General features: G+C 41.3%; 1 protein-coding gene across 3 annotated transcripts in view; it reads left to right on the top strand.

Annotated features, from left to right (window-relative positions):
- The window catches only part of UBXN8 (UBX domain protein 8), a 40,177-nt gene that overhangs the window by 5,609 nt on the left and 18,035 nt on the right, over positions 1-16,533 (top strand). For 2 of the 3 annotated variants that reach the window (XM_036107089.2, XM_078069653.1), the window contains 3 exons: positions 5,019-5,453; positions 10,176-10,298; positions 14,336-14,406. In XM_036107089.2, coding sequence (XP_035962982.2) covers positions 5,366-5,453; positions 10,176-10,298; positions 14,336-14,406 — 282 coding nt within the window. In that variant the 5' untranslated portion in view covers positions 5,019-5,365. The remainder of the gene's footprint in view (positions 1-5,018; positions 5,454-10,175; positions 10,299-14,335; positions 14,407-16,533) is intronic. The other variant, XM_078069654.1, reaches the window with a different exon arrangement.

Below are 16,533 nucleotides of genomic sequence, written 5' to 3'. Positions count from 1 at the left end.
GTCCCACCATACTGATAGCTCTATATAGCTATTCTAGTCACATCCTCCTCCCTTTCTTCCTTCTGTGACCCTCAATCTCAGGGTCATGAGGTGGAGCCCCACATTTGGCATAGAGCTTACTTAAAAAGAAAAAAAAGGGGGCACCTGGGTGGCTCAGTTGGTTAGTTTTGGTTTTGGCTCAGGTCATGATCTCATGGTCATGGGATTGAGCCCCATGTCGGGCTCTGTGCTCAGCACAGAGTCTATCTCTCCCTCTCCCTCTGTTCCTCCCCCTGCTCCCCCATTATGGAATAAAATCTTTTTTTTTTTTAAAGATTTGATTTATTTATTTGAGAGAGAGAGAATGAGAGAGAGCACATGAGAGGGGGGAGGGTCAGAGGGAGAAGCAGACTCCCTGCCGAGCAGGGAGCCCGATGCGGGACTCGATCCAGGGACTCCAGGATCATGACCTGAGCCGAAGGCAGTCGCTCAACCAACTGAGCCACCCAGGCGCCCCTAAAATCTTTTTTAAAAGGGAGAGAAAAGAAAAAAAAAGGAATAGAATCCAGCAATAAAAAGGAATATCTATACACACAACGATTTGTTTGTATCTCAAGATTATAATGGATGAAAAGAGCCAATCTCTAAGGGTTACATGCTGTATGATTCCACTTACATAATACTCTTGAAATGACAAAATTAAAGAGATAGAGATCCTTTAATGATTGCCTGGGGTTTGGTGGTGGTGAAGGATAGAAAGTGAGGTGACTGTGACTATAAAAGGGTAGGACAAGAGATCCTTGTGATGGAACTGATCTGTATCTTGACTGGTGGTGGTCACATGAATCAACACCAGTGATAATATTGCATAGAACCAAATACACACATGATTGTATGTAAAACCAGTAAGATCTGAGTAAGATTGGTGGGTTGTGTCAATATTGATTTCCTGTTTATGATATTGTACTATGGTTATGCATGAATTTATCACTGGGGGAAACTGGGTAAAGGATATATGTGATCTCTCTGTATTATTTCCTATAATTCTATGAGAACTTATAATTATCTTAAAATAAAAAGTTAAAAACAATTATGCTGTGTGAACAAAGCCTAATCCAAAGGCTACATTTTGTACAATTCCATTTATGGAAGTCCTAGAAGAAGCAAAATTAATCCAAGATAGAAAAAAATAGCAAAACAATGGTTATTTTCTGGGCAAAGTTGTCTTGATAGAGATATTGGTGGCACTGGTGTATACTATTATAAAGAAGACAACAGGCCCCAACCATATGGAATCACTTGTGCTAAGCCCCACATCACCAAACTGAGTTTGGCTTTCCCAGAAATGGAATTGCCTGTTCAGCACTACTTAGGTAATCTGCTGGATAGACTTTTGTCATCCCCTAAAAGAAAGTAACCTGACAATAACCAACCCATTTTTTTTTTTGCCTAGAATAACTTCCTTGTTCCCTCTCCCTCTGGCTATAAAAGTCTTTCATTTTATATAGCAACTCAGAGCTCCTTTGTATCTGCTGGATTGGATGCTGCCCAATTCAAATAGATTTTTGCTCAAACACTTAAAATTTTCAATATGCCTCAGTTTATCTTTTAACAATGTTTATATTGGAACTCAAGGAATGATACAGTTTAGATATTTACGTTTCTTTGTAGTTAATGATAGGCATGCCAAAGTATGCATACTACATGAAGTATACATATTCATATGATATAATGATATGCACACTGAAGTATTTTGGGGGAGGTGTACTAATGTCTGCAACTTTTTTTGTTTTTTAGATTTTATTATTTTAGAGAGAGAGAGAGAGCACAAGATGGGGGAAGGGCAGAAGGAGAGGGAGATGCAGACTCCCCGCTGAGTAGGGAGCCCTACTCAGGGCTCGAACCCAGGACCCCAGGATCATGACATGAGCCAAAGACGGACGCTTAACCAACCGAGCCACCCAGGTGCCCATTGTTTATGTTTTAATGTTTAAGTAGATTCCACACCCAGCATGGAGCCCAATGTGCGGCTTGAACTCACGATCCTGAGATCAACCTGAGCTGAGATCAATGGTCAGAGATTTAACCGACTGAGCCACCAGGAGCCCTTAATGTCTGCAACTTTGAAAAGCACCAAAAAAGACAGGTTAAAAAAAAAAGACAGGTTGATAGCTATACTCACTAAATATTTTTCAACTTTTTTTCTGAAAAATTTCTTTTTTTTAAAAAGTTTTATTAAGTAATCTCTACACCCTACGTGGGGCTCGAACTTATGACCCCAGGGTCGAGTCACATGCTCTTCTGACTGAACCAGCCAGGCACCCCTTGTCTGAAAAATTTCTTAATAAAATATTGAAAAAATTAACCAGTTGATTTTTTTATAGTTTTTTTTTTTTTTTAATAATCTCTATACCCCATGTGGGGCTCAAACTCACAACCCCAAGATCAAGAGTTGCATGCTCCACCAACTGAGCCAGCCAGGCACCCCAACTAGTTGATTATTTTAAATGCAAAATTTCCAACATTAAGTCACAAAAGCAGTTTGGATACACTTAATGTATATAATTCAGGCTACATTATAATAAACATTAGTCTCCTTACCAAATATGATTATATATAATTTTTAAATGTTGACAGTTCTACTTTTTTATACATGAACAGGTTGCATCACTTGTTAAGAGAAATGTGAATTTTGTGTTTTAAGAATGTTAATGGTTTAGGGGCACCTGGGTGGCTCAGTCGGTTAAGTGTCTGCCTTTGGCTCAAGTCATGATCCTGGAGTCAGGGATCAAGCCCCACGTCGGGCTCCCTGCTCAGTGGGGAGTCTGCTTCTCCCTCTCCCTCTCCCCCTCCTAGTGTTCTCTCCCACTTTGTCTCTCTCACAAATAAATAAAATCATTAAAAAAAATGTTAAGGGTTTAATACGAACTATCTAGATTTTTTTTTTTTTTTTTTTTTAGACTTTATTTATTTATTTGACAGAGACAGTGAGAGAGGGAGAAGCAGGCTCCTGGCTGTGCAGGAAGCCTGATGTGGGGCTTGATCCCAGGACCCTGGGATCATGACCTGAGCCGAAGGCAGACACTTAACGACTGAGCCACCCAGGCACCCCCGAACTATCTAGATTTTAAAATCCCTTTCTCTTATACTATACTAAAGTATGTTCATAAGATTGTATTGTGGGAACTGAGACATCTGCAGCCCTGAATCACCATAATGACTCTACTGTTTGTTTCAGGAAATTCTTGCCCACAGGTAGGCTGTCAATTAGTACATAGCTTAATTGTTAGCTTTAAATTTTCCTGAAAATCCATTTATTTGAAGAATAGGTTGCTCATCTGGGTAAAAAGCTTCTCTCTCAGGTACTGAGAAGTTGAACTGATCACTCAACTGGCAAATCCCCTTCCTTACCTAAAAAGGAAAATAATCTGTTATCAAGTCCCTCATTTTGCTCAGCCCACCAGTCCTTAACTATTATACCATGCACTATGTCCATTCCCAGGGAGGTATCCACAAAGGAATTGAAAAAGCCACCTTAAACCTCTACAACCTAAACTCCAAAACCCTATAAAAATCACCCTTGACCTTCTCTCTGAGACACTAATAAGATTTTTGTCAAAATAGTAATCTCCCTTAATGCAGTAAGTGAGAAATTTGGTTTTACTCAAACAGGTTATTTTGGTGGTCTTTTTTCGAGGAGTTAGCAGTAGACAATCACAGTGAAGAGACTTCACAATTGACAAAGTTTGGGAAACATGTATGACCCCAAGCAAATCTGGAGTACTTGCAAGCCTCCACTTTGTCTTGACAGGAATTCACTGGCGCCATCAACAGATGAAATTAGGAATATAGAAAGCCAGGGAATAAAAAAAAACCAAAAAACAAAAAACCTAAAGGAGGAAATCATACCAAAATGAAGATGGTAAGAGCTGTAGAACTTTCTTTCCTGTCTTCATGCAGACAACCAATGAGAATCTCTGAATGAGTCAGTATATTTAATTATTTAATTGGTATGCCATGTTATAATTTATATTACTTCATCTGGATTGATTTTGAGATTGTGCCCTCCTATTTTGCACTTTCACTTTCAGGACGAAGTTCTTAGCCTATATAAAAAGCAGTCTCCTGTGGGCCTAGCTCCAACCTACCTACACACCTCCATTCAAACTTTAAATTGCAATCTTTTAAATTATTAAATATTTAATATTTAAACTATTTAAACCGTTGCATATTTAAACTGGTAGTTCCTCTGCATTGTTTCCTAAATTTGAAATCCCACTCTTCCTTTGGTCCTCACTGCCCCCCTCAATTCCTGACATTTACAACACAATTTGAAGGCTTTCCCCCAAGCCCTTAGGGTAGGGCTCGCCAGCACCCTGTGTGTATCCCTATCACAGCACTCAGTTGCTGGTTTACGGGGCTAGTAAACGGAGTTTCTTGAGGACAGATTTAGTAATTTACAGTATTTGAATCTCCCGTAGTTCTACAGTACCAGGCAAACTGGAGGTCTCAATAAATGTGTTGGAATCCATGGAAGGGTGAGGTGGGAGGATTGATGGATGGGTCAGAAAACAAAATTTCAAAGCATTAAACTTCGTAAATTGTGGGGACCACCATAGCTTAACTGCGTTGCAGGTGGGCAGAAGCGCCATAGGGGTGAGTCATGGGATGGCAATGAGGTCATAGAACTGTGAGGCCAAGGTAAGTCATTAACATTTAACATCTGCTGGCAAAACTGAGGCGCAGAGCAAGGAGTAGCAGGACTCCAGGGTCTCCAGGACCTGGAATTTGGTCCAGGCCCCACTTTTCAAGCATCAACCCGCCCGCAATAACAAGAGGCTGCAGAAGGGGCCAAGAACCGTTAGGGAGATAAGGAAGGTGTTTCAGACTAGTGCTTAGTAGCTCCGACCCAAAAGCCCACAATCACCCACTACGGACACAAGGCTGATCACGAGGCACGAGACTGCCTGCTGACAGCGTCAACTGCCCCTACACTTTCTCGTCCAGTACATTTTACTCTCGAGAGTTCTTTTTCACAGCTCCCAGAGTCCAACGGCCGAAGGGACGAGCGCTGCAGGCCTTGCCTCCAGGGAGCTGCCACTAGCGCCCAAGCTTTGCTTTCACAGGATTTGGCAAGGCGGGCTGCCAGACAGGCCATCTCTCCTGGACATCACGTGACGTGGGGAGGTGACCTGCATTTCTTCTGATATAAACCTACAGATTATGAGTTCAAAAACAGGGGCTATATCAGTCGAACCAACGACCCGGCTTCTGGGCCTAGCTGTCCCCGAAAATCCCTCCCTTAGGAAGGGCTCAACACCACCCTGCAAAGCAAGGCGCAACCGGAAGGGGCGGGGATCCACCCGGACGCGGAGCTTCCGCCACCATGGCTTCCCGTGGGATCGTTGGCCTTTTCCTCCTCTCTGCTCTCCCCTTCTTGTGTCTGGAGCTCCGGCGTGGGATCCCCGATCTAGGTAAGTGTTGGCTTTTTCCTTCTGGCACTCACATCCGCGTAACTCTCCCATGAATGTTGCGTCGAATTCCTGTCTCGCGGCCGCCTCCCCTCTGGGCGGCTTGGACTACAATTCCCAGGCTGTATCGCGCCTGCCTCTCTCTTCCGGCGCCGGGTCCCCCGCCGGGTCTCCCGCCGCTTTGGGGAGGCCGACCACTTTTGGCGGAGAAGGTGTCCCTCCAGTTTTGCGTGCAAGGCGAGAGGCTGGCGGAGAGCACAGGAATAAACATAGACACTACTTCCAGATGGTTTTGAACGCTCACAAGGAAATAGGGTGGTGTGATGTAGGCCTTCTGAGGAACTTAAGGAAATGATACGGAGCCAGAGTCAAAAACATTTCCAGACAAAAGGAATTGTGACATGTTAGAGGAAGAGGATGAAGACCACTGTTGCTGGATCAGGGTGACTTAAGGGGAGAGTGGCTCGAGATAACATTCACGGAGCACCAGTTATAAGCCTAACTCTAAGTGCTGTTATCTCATCCACTCTGTATTATAACTGTGGGGGTGGGTACTATTATAATCCCTATCTTACACTTGAGGAAACTGACACGGAGGTTAAGCGCGTCCCTAAGGTTTTAAGAGTCACCGGAAGAGCGCCTGGCTAGCTCAGTCGGTGGAGCATGCGACTCTTGATCTCAGGTGGGAGGGATTACTAGATAGATAGAGAGATAGTCACTGGGTTCTGTGGAGAATGTTTTGGAAGGAGGCTGTAGTGGAAGCAGTGAAGCAAGTGAGGCTCTTGAAGTAGGCAGTTAGTGTTGATGGCCTGGACTAGGATGATAACATGAAATGTGCACAGATTTGGAATATTTACAAAGTAGAATCAACAGGATTTGTGGATGGATTAATGGAAAGGAGGGATTCAAGAATCACTCCTACATGTGAAGTTGAACAACCCTAAGTAGTTGATAGTGCCAGTGATAAAGGGAAAACTGAGAGGAAAATGGTGGACTTGCGGAGAATCAGTCCATTTTTGGATATGTTAGTCATGGGTTTACATGCATGTCTCCCTCTTTATGTTCACTTTTAAAGTTAGAGACCATGATGAAACCTAGCTTTGTATATTTCCTCTCTCTCTCCCCACCCCCAAGAAGTCAGGTACCCAGAAATGTTGCTGGAAATAAGAACTTAAAATAAAATGCTTTTTAAAAAATATCTGCAAAGTGCCTCTAGAAACCTCCTACTCACTCAGGCTGTATTGGAATCTAACAAGACCTTTATCCAGATGATAAGGAAATGTTAAATTCACACTTACCTATTCCAGAATTTACCTGTTCCCTTGCCTTTACAGTATCCACTGTAATTTAGATTCTCTTCTACTTTGCACTAATGTTTGAGTCACTAGTCAATGAGAAAGTGGTTGCAGAGGGAATTCTGCTCACATAATAAGCTCTATCAGGAACATACAGTTCTTGAAGGCAGAGCCTACATCTATTTTGTTTTTGTGTTCCCATCACTTATCACAATGTCTAATTTATTTACTCATTTATTTTAATTGTTTTTTTAAGTAGGCTCCACGCCCGGTATGGGGCTTGAACTCATGGCCCTGAGATCAAGAGTCAAATGCTCTACTGACTAAGCCAGCCAGGCGCCCCCAGAGTGCCTCATTTAATAAAGCAGGCCAAAAATTCTAGAAAATGCAGCTGGGCTTCTGGTAGCATCTCCCGTCTAGTGGCTGAATTTTTTTTTTTAATTTTTATTTTTTATTTTTATTTTTATTTTTATTTTTAAAGATTTTATTTATTTATTTGAGAGAGAGAGAATGAGAGAGAGCACGAGAAGGAAGAGGGCAGAGGGAGAAGCAGACCCCCTGCTGAGCAGGGAGCCCGATGTGGGACTCGATCCCGGGACTCCAGGATCATGACCTGAGCTGAAGGCAGTCGCTTAACCAACTGAGCCACCCAGGCGCCCCTTTTTTTAATTTTTAAAATTTTTTTAAAGATTTTGTTTATTCATTTGAGATAGAGAGAGAGAGAGAGAGAAAGCATGACCAGGAAAAGAGGCAGAGGGAGAGGGAGAAGCAGACTCCCCACCGAGCCAGGAGCCCGATGTGGGGCTTGATCCCAGGACCCCGGGATCATGACCTGAGCCGAAAGCAGATGCTCAACCATCTGAGCCACCCAGGCGCCCCTAGTTGCTGAATTTTTTCACTTAGTTAACTCCTTTCTCCTAGAAACCTCTGTCAGTTGTGAACTGATGGTTGTTTACTTTGGTTTCTTTTCCTTTTTCTTTAACTAATCTCTACACCCAATGTCCTGCTCAAACTACCAGAGTCTCATGCTCTGCCGACTGAGCCAGCCAGGCGCCCCTACTTTGTTTTCTTGATATTCATTCTCCAAATATCCAGTAATAGTAGTTAAGTCTATTTTACAAATCATATGTCCCAGTGCAATGGCTGCAGGGCTAGTTACATGTGGAACAGTACTTACAGATACTAATACTCTTAGCCAGAGCTGCTAATTGAATTCCTAGCTGGAAAATTAGAAATCCCAGACCTTTTCATTCCCCTGGGTTGTATTTTTGGACAAACACTGAAAAATGATTCCTATCTTTTTCTACTGTGTAAAAGCCTTCATTGCCATTTTTACTTGTACTTACAGCTAAATATATTAATGCAGCTTCCTCACATTTATTATTCTTTGAAGTGCCTTGCACATGGGCTCTTGAGAATAAGTACCAAAAAAATCAATTTAATAAAAAAAATTTTTACTTGAAAGATGTACACACAAATCTAGTTCTTTTATATTCCCATATGACATTTGCAAATTGCTTGCTTGTTAGAACAAAAAGCAGTATAATGGAACATAAATCCCATAACTCACTGGTTTCTCTAAATACCAATACTGTAGGTATTAAATTACTTTTGTAATACCCTAGATTTAGTTAGGTGTTGTTTTGAACAACACTTGAATCAACAGCTAATGCTGGCAAAAGTTGGAGGACTGTGAGGCAAAACAAAACAAGTATTTCTTTCTTTTTTTTTTTTTTTAAGATTTTATTTATTTGAGAGAGAGTGGAGAGCGCACCAACAGAGGGGAGGGGCACAGGGAGAGGGAGAAGCAGACTCTCCACTGAGGAAGGAGCCTGATGCAAGACTCAGTCCTAGGACCCTGAGATCATGACCTGAGCCAAAGGCAGATGCTTAACCGACTGAGCTACCCAGGTGCCTCAAAACAAGTATTTCTTTAAACAACTTGAAATTGCTATTTTTTAAAAGGATAACATATATATCGGTTTTCAGTTAAAAATGAAATATTTATGGGGCATCTGGCTGGCTCAGTCAGAAGAACGTGTGGCTCTTGATCTTGGGGTTGTGAGTTTGAGGCCCACATTGAGTATAGAGATTACTTAAATAAAATTAAAAAAAAAATAGATAATTAAAATAAATACAATATTTATCACAAGTATAGTCAACTATACTTCAAGAAAGATTTAAGTATATATATTTATATATATTTATATATTTATATATATATATTATAATTCTTTCTTTAATTTTTTTTTTTTTTAAAGATTTTATTTATTTATTTGAGAGAGAGAGAATGAGAGAGAGCACATGAGAGGGGGGAGGGTCAGAGGGAGAAGCAGACTCCCTGCCGAGCAGGGAGCCCGATGCGGGACTCGATCCAGGGACTCCAGGATCATGACCTGAGCCGAAGGCAGTCACTTAACCAACTGAGCCACCCAGGCGCCCTCTTTCTTTAATTTTTAATTGACTAATTACCAGCCCTGAATGTGATAATTCCTCTGTACCTCTGCCTGGTAACTTTTGAGAACTACAAAACTAAAAACTCCTGTAGGGTAGAAAGCATTTTTTTTTTTTTCCAAAGATGTTATTTATTTATTTGAGAGAGAGAATGAGATAGAGAGAGCATGAGAGGGGGGAGGGTCAGAGGGAGAAGCAGACCCCCCGCTGAGCAGGGAGCCCAATGCGGGACTCCATCCCGGGACTCCAGGATCATGACCTGAGCTGAAGGCAGTCGCTTAACCAACTGAGCCACCCAGGCGCCCAGAAAGCATTTTTAACCCAACTTTGTATTTGCTCCCTCACCATTTAGCAAATTGTATTACACAAAGTATAGGTACTTGTTACATATTTGCTCATTTAATTTTCATCTTTATTCCTAAAATAAGACGAAATACTGAATTTTTACTTTTTTCTAGGTTAAACATGTATGTATATAGTAATTTTATTTGCAAATGACGGAATAAATATTCAGAAATAGAGAAGTACACAGTTCCTTAATTTAACTATGAGAAATATGAATTTCATGTTTCAGAATGACTGTTTTTAAATAGAATGAGAATTTGACAAGATGAGACTGTCACAATTTAATTCCCGGTGGGATAATTTTATTTCCTTCTCTGGGTAGAGGGAAACCAGAATTTATTCATTTTTGATAGTCATAATGTTTATAATGTAGCCAGTCACTTGAATTATACCTATATTTCTGAGACAGAAGCTATTCTAAAATTGTTTTCTGAAAACTTGTTCTGGTAATGACAGCCATGATGGTTTTAGCTCACAGAGGAGACTGTATGAAAAAAAATGATAAGACAGTTGCATAAATTAACTTTTACTATACCACTCTAAATAATCTTAATGCCTTACTATTTATTATTAGTATCAAGAAAAGTGTTTTGAATTTTAATTGTAATTTTTTTTTTTTAACCTTTATAAGGAGTTAAAGATCTAATTCTGCTGTGTGGTCGGATTCTCTTACTGCTTGCTCTTCTTACTTTAATTATTTCTGTGACTACCTCATGGCTTAATTCATTTAAATCGTCCCAAGTGTATCTGAAAGGTAAGTTTATTATTTATGCTACCCTTTTATAAGTTCTACTCAAATTCCTTTCCTTTATTGATTCTAGAACTTTGCATAATAAGAACCATTTCCTGTTATTGGTGATGTGCAATTTCAAGGTAATCATTAGAACTTTTAACTTGATTTTGAATGGACTATAAATCCCCCAATTTTTTTTAAAGATTGATTTATTTATTTTTAGAGAGAGAGAGAGAAAGCACGTGCCCATGTGCACATGCGCGCACATGAGTGGGAGGGGCGGAGGGAAAAAGAGAATCTCAAGCAGACTCCTCCCTGAGCGTGGAGCTCTACACTGGGCTGGATCCCACGACCCCGAGATCACTACCTGAACTGAAACCAAGAGTCTGACACTCAACCCACCACACCACCCAAGCGCCCCTAAACCCAACATTTTTATGTGAAATTGTACATTATCCTTATATATGCATGTGAAATGATACCATTTCTATGTTGATACATTGCAAATTATCTAATTTTAAATTGTGCAGTTTATTTTTTAATTTTTATTTTATTTTTATTTATTTTTTTAAAGATTTTATTTATTTGTGAGAGAGACAGAGAGCACAAGCAAGGGGAGCGGCAGGCAGAGGGAGAAGCAGGCTCCCCACTGAGCAAGGAGCCCAGTGCCGGATTCAATCCCAGGACCCTGAGCCGAAGGCAGACGTTCAACCAGCTGAGCCACCAAGGCGTCCCACAGTTTATTTTTTTAAAGTTTTTATTTATGTATTTGAGAGAGAGAGAGCACAAGTCGGCGGGGAGGGGCAGAAGGAGAGGGAGAACCAGACAGAGAGTCCAGACTGGAGGCTCAATTCCAGGACCCTGGCTGGGGTCATGACCTGAGCCAAAGGCAGATGTTTAACTGACTGAGCCAGCCAGGCACCCCTATATCGTGCAGATTAATTGTTCTTTGGTGTTTTCAGTTTATAAACTATTCAACAAATGGTAATCGTCTCTACCATTACTTTGTAAAGGCTTTTCAACCTAATTTATCTTTCATTTCATTTTGGCAGTTTTTTTTTTTTTTTTTAAAGATTTTATTTATTTATTTGAGAGAGAGAGAAAGCATGAGAGGGGAGAGGGTCAGAGGGAGAAGCAGACTCCCTGCCAAGCAGGGAGCCCAATGTGGGACTCGATCCCGGGACTCTGGGATCATGACCTGAGCCGAAGGCAGTTGCTTAACCACTGAGCCACCCAGGCGCCCTTGGCAGTTTTTCTTTACACACTGCTTACTCTTAACTTTAGGAAACCATGCTTGTTCTTACTTTTGATAAGTAAAAAGTTTTACTTTTAATTGTTAAAAGCCCTTAACAATGTAAAAAGTGTTAGAAGCCAGGCCCCCTGGGTGGCTCAGTCAGTTAAGTGTCTGCCTTCGGCTCAGGTCATGATCTCGGGGTCCTGGGATCGAGTCCCATGCCAGTGGGCTCCCTGCTTAGTGGGGAGCCTGCTTCTCCCTCTCCCCCCTGCTTGTGCTCTCTCTCTTGCTATCTCTCTCAAATAAATAAATAAAATCTTAAAGAAATAAGTAATTAAGACTGTATAAAGTACTTGTTAGATTTTCTTCAAATGAGTAAAAAATCAGCTTGTTTATACACTTTGTCTTCCCTAGTGTCATCAGATATTGAGATACAAGACTTCAGATTCATCTAAAATTTGAATCCTCCATGTTTTGTAAAGATTTGCATGATCAAATGTATCAAAAGCTCAGAAGTAGTCAGTTCTCAGTGACTAAGGATTAAAGTCCCCTGGGGCTCCTGGCTGGCTCAGTCAGTAGAGCATGTGAATCTTGATATTAGGGTCATGAGTTCAAGCCCCACGTTGGGCGTGGAGCCTACTTAAAAAAAAAAAAAGGATTAAAGCCCCTTAATCACCTGTTATTGATTTATTTAGAAGCTATACTCTTTGATTCAGAGTCAGGAGGGAGTCTTAAGATCACTAAGTCTGATTCATCACATAGCAAATTAGTGGCCATACTGGGCCTTCTGATTTCCTATGTGCTTTGCTGCTGCCCTAATCTTTCCTTAATATAATTTGAGGAAATATTTATTGCCAGGAGAGAAAGTAGTTGACAGAAAGGAATGTTCCTATTTAAGGAGCCAGGCAGGTTAAGGGATATATTTTCCAAAAAGATGGATAATTCCTTAAGGGAATACGGTTAAATGAAATTAATTTAAATGAAACTTAGTGGGAGCGCCTGGGTGGCTCAGTCGGTTAAGCGTCGACTCTTGATATCAGCTCAGGTCTTAATCTCAGGGTTGTGAATTCAAGCCCGTGTTGGGCTCCCCCAGTGTGGAGCCTACTTAAAATAACTAACTAATTTAGCATATCCGGAATGAAAAAGGTCATACAACAGCAAAAATCCTTTTTCTTGCCATTCAGTGGCTAATAACCTAATATTGGTTCAATCATGGGAGTTGCCAGACACACCCCAGCTTTGGGGTCTAGGCGTGGTTGCATTTATTTTTTGTTTAAATAATTTTGTGGGGGGCACCTGGGTGGCTCAGTCAGTTAAGCATCTGCCTTTGGCTCAGGTCATGATCCCAGGGTCCTGGGATCGAGCCCCATGTCGGGCTCCCTGCTCAGCGGGAAGCCTGCTTCTCCCTCTCTGCATACTTGTGCTCTCTCTGTCAAATAAATAAATAAAATCTTAAAAAAAAATAAAATAAATGATTTTATGATTTTATGTTTTTATTTTTACGCAATCTCTACATCCAACATGGGGCTCGAACTCACAGTCCGGAGATCAAGAGTCACATGCTCCACTGACTGAGACAGCCAGGTGCGCCCAGGCATGTTGCTTTTATTTATGGTCATGTCCAAGGGTGACCAAATGTTACTCATGTCTGCAGGGCAGCGTTCCACACTCAGGTGCAGTAATGAGCTTCCATGCCATGTCTTGGAGCTGCTGAAGCCCTATCAAGGGCCTACACTTAAAACACTTAAAATCCAACTTTTTTTAAATTAAATTAAATTAAATTTTTTTAACTTTTTTTTTTTTAAAGATTTTATCCATTCATTCGAGACACAGAGATACAGAGAGAGAGAGAGAAAGCACGAGCAGGGGGAGAGGCAGAGGGAGAAGCAGGCTCCCCGCTGAGCCAGGAGCCGAACATGGGACTCGATTCCAGGACCCTGGGATCATGACCCGAGCCGAGGCAGACGCCCAACCATCTGAGCTACCCAGGCGCCTCTATCCAACTTTTTTTTTTTTTAAGATTTATTTATTTATTTATTTGACAGAGAGAGACACAGCAAGAGAGGGAACACAAGCAGGGGGAGTGGGAGAGGGAGAAGCAGGCTTCCCGCAGAGCAGGGAGCCCGATGTGGGGCTCGATCCCAGGACCCTGGGATCATGACCTGAGCCGAAGGCAGACGCTTAACGACTGAGCTACCCAGGTGCCCCCCAACTTTTTTTTTTAAAGTAAGGTGTGGAACCCAGTGCAGGGCTTGAACTCACAGCCCTGACATCAAGACCTGAGCTGAGATCAGGAGTCAGATGCTTAACCAACTGAGCCTCCCAGGCACTCCCCAACATAATCATTCTTTTTTTTTTTAGGATTCCATTTATTTATTTGACAGAGTGAGAGAGCACAAGGCGGGGAGGGGCGGGGGGGGGAGGAGCAGACTCACTGCTGAGCGGGTAGCCTGATGTGGGACTCAATCCCAGGACCCTGAAATCATGACCTGAGCCAAAAGCAGACGCTTAACTGACTGAGCCACCCAGCTGCCCCCCATAATCATTCTTGAAGCCTCCTCTCCAAAACTATAACATACAATATTAGTACATGTCAGAGAACTTTTGTTTCAGGATAGGCCTTTTCTTTATAGATTTTACTTGTAGATTTCTTTGTTTGAACTATCTGCATATATCTCATTTTCATTATTTCAAAAATTATAGTCTGTTTTTTGAAGGCTTGTCTCTCCCAAAATGTTTTATCTACAGAGTATTTTCAGAGAAAAGAGCATTCAGTTTATCATAGTTGGGAATTAAAAAGCACTTTTATGTTTTGCTGTCTTAGAAGAAGAAGAGAAGAATGAGAAAAGGCAAAAACTTGTCAGAAAAAAACAACAAGAGGCACAGAGTGAAAAGGTAAAGTATAATTTTTAGAGAGTATATGTATATATAGAGAGAATACAGAATATCTGGAGCATCTAAAATTGAGGTCTATTGCTTTCTGTGTTTGTGCTCAGATTTTTTAATTATTGAGGTCAAATTCACATGACATAAGATTACCAAATAAAAAAAAAAACCAATTTCAAATGTACAGTTCAGTGGCATTTAGAACATTTATAGTGTTGTGCAACTACTATCTGTGGTTCCAAAACATTTTCTTTACCCCAAAAGAAAACCCCACACCTATTAAATAGTCACTTCCCCATTCCCTGCTCCTTCTGTCCTCTGGTAACCAGCAGTCTGCTTTCTGGTTTGTTTGTTTTTTTAAGATTTTATTTATTTATTTGACAGAGAGAGACAGCGAGAGAGGGAACACAAGCGGGGGAGTGAGAGAGGGAGAAGCAGGCTTCCTGTGGAGCAGGGAGCCCAATGCAGGGCTCAATCCCAGGACCCCGGGATCACGACCTGAGCCAAAGGCAGACACTTAACGACTGAGCCACCCAGGCGCCCCATCAAATAAATAAATCTTAAAAAAACAAAACAAGGGGCGCCCCATCAAGTAAATAAATCTTAGAAAAAACAAAACAAAGGGCGCCTGGGTGGCTCAGTCGTTAAGTGTCTGCCTTTGGCTCAGGCCGTGATCCCGGGGTCCTGGGATCGAGACCTGCATTGGGCTCCCTGCTCAGCGGGTAGTCTGCTTCTCCCTCTGCCTTTCCCCCCTGCTTGTGATCTCTCTCTCCAATAAATAAATAAAATTTAAAAAAAAAAAGATTTATTTATTTGAGAGAGAGAGAGTGAGCAGGGGGAGGGGCGGAGGGAGAGGGAGGAAAAAAAAATCCTCCAGCAGACTCCCCTCTGAGTGCAGAGCCCAATGCAGGGCTCAGTCCCAGGACCCCGAGACTGTGACCCAAGCCAAAATCAAGAGTCAGCCACCCAACCAACTGAGCCACCCAGGCATCCCTACTTTCTGTTTGTATGAATTTCTTCTGGATATTTCATATGAATGGAATCATATAACATGTGACCTTTCTGTTTGGCTTCTTTCACTTAGCATAATGTTCTTGGGGTTCATTCATATACATGTATCAATACATGTATTGATTCATTCCTTTTTGTGGGGGAATAATATTTCATTATATGGATATATCAAAATTCGTTTATCCATTCATTTGCTGATTGACATTTAAGTTTCCACCTTTTAGCTATTATGAATAGTGCCACTATGACTATTTGGGCACAAGTCTTTGAGTACCTTTTTTCCGTTCTTTTGGGTATATACATAGGAGTGGAATTGCTGGGTCATATAGTAATTCTATGTTTAACTTTTTGAGGAACCACCAGACTGTTTTCTACACCAGCTATACCATTTTATATTCTCACCAGCAATATCTGAGCAGCCCAGTTTCTCCATATCCTCACTGATATTTATTATTCCCACCCCCCATCCTTTTAAATACCCATTGTAATGAGTATGAAATGGTATCACTTTGTGGTTTGATCTGCATTTCCCTAATGACTAATGATGTTGAGAATCTTTTCATATGCTTGTTGGAGAAATGTCTACCCTTACATCTTCTCTGCAGAAATGTCTGTTCAAGTTCTTTGCCCATTTTTGGATTGGGTTGTTTGTCTTTTTGTTTTTTTTTTTTTTTTTCTTAAAGATTTTATTTATTTATTTGAGAGAGAGAGAGCACATGAGAGGGGGGAGGGTCAGAGGGAGAAGCAGACTCCCCGCTGAGCAGGGAGCCGGATGCGGGACTCGATCCCGGGACTCCAGGATCATGACCCGAGCCGAAGGCAGTCGCTTAACCAACTGAGCCACCCAGGCGCCCAGTCTTTTTGTTTTTTATAGGAGTTCTTTATGGATTCTGAAAACTAGACTCTTATCAGATACATAATCCAAGTATTTTCTCCCATTGTGCAGGTTGCCTTTTCACTCTTTTGATAGTATCCTTTGATGCACAAAAGTTTTGATGAAATCCAATTATATACTTCTTGTGTTGTTCCTGCTTTCGATGTCCTATTTAAGAATCCATTGCCAAATAGAAAGTCATGAAGATTTACTACTATATATTTTCTTCCAAGAGTTGTAGAGTTTTAGCT

Source organism: Halichoerus grypus, chromosome 3 (genome assembly GCF_964656455.1).
Source record: "Halichoerus grypus chromosome 3, mHalGry1.hap1.1, whole genome shotgun sequence".
NCBI lineage: Eukaryota > Metazoa > Chordata > Mammalia > Carnivora > Phocidae > Halichoerus > Halichoerus grypus.
The sequence above is the reverse complement of the archived record's forward strand: the minus strand, read 5'-3'. Positions and strand labels throughout refer to the sequence as shown.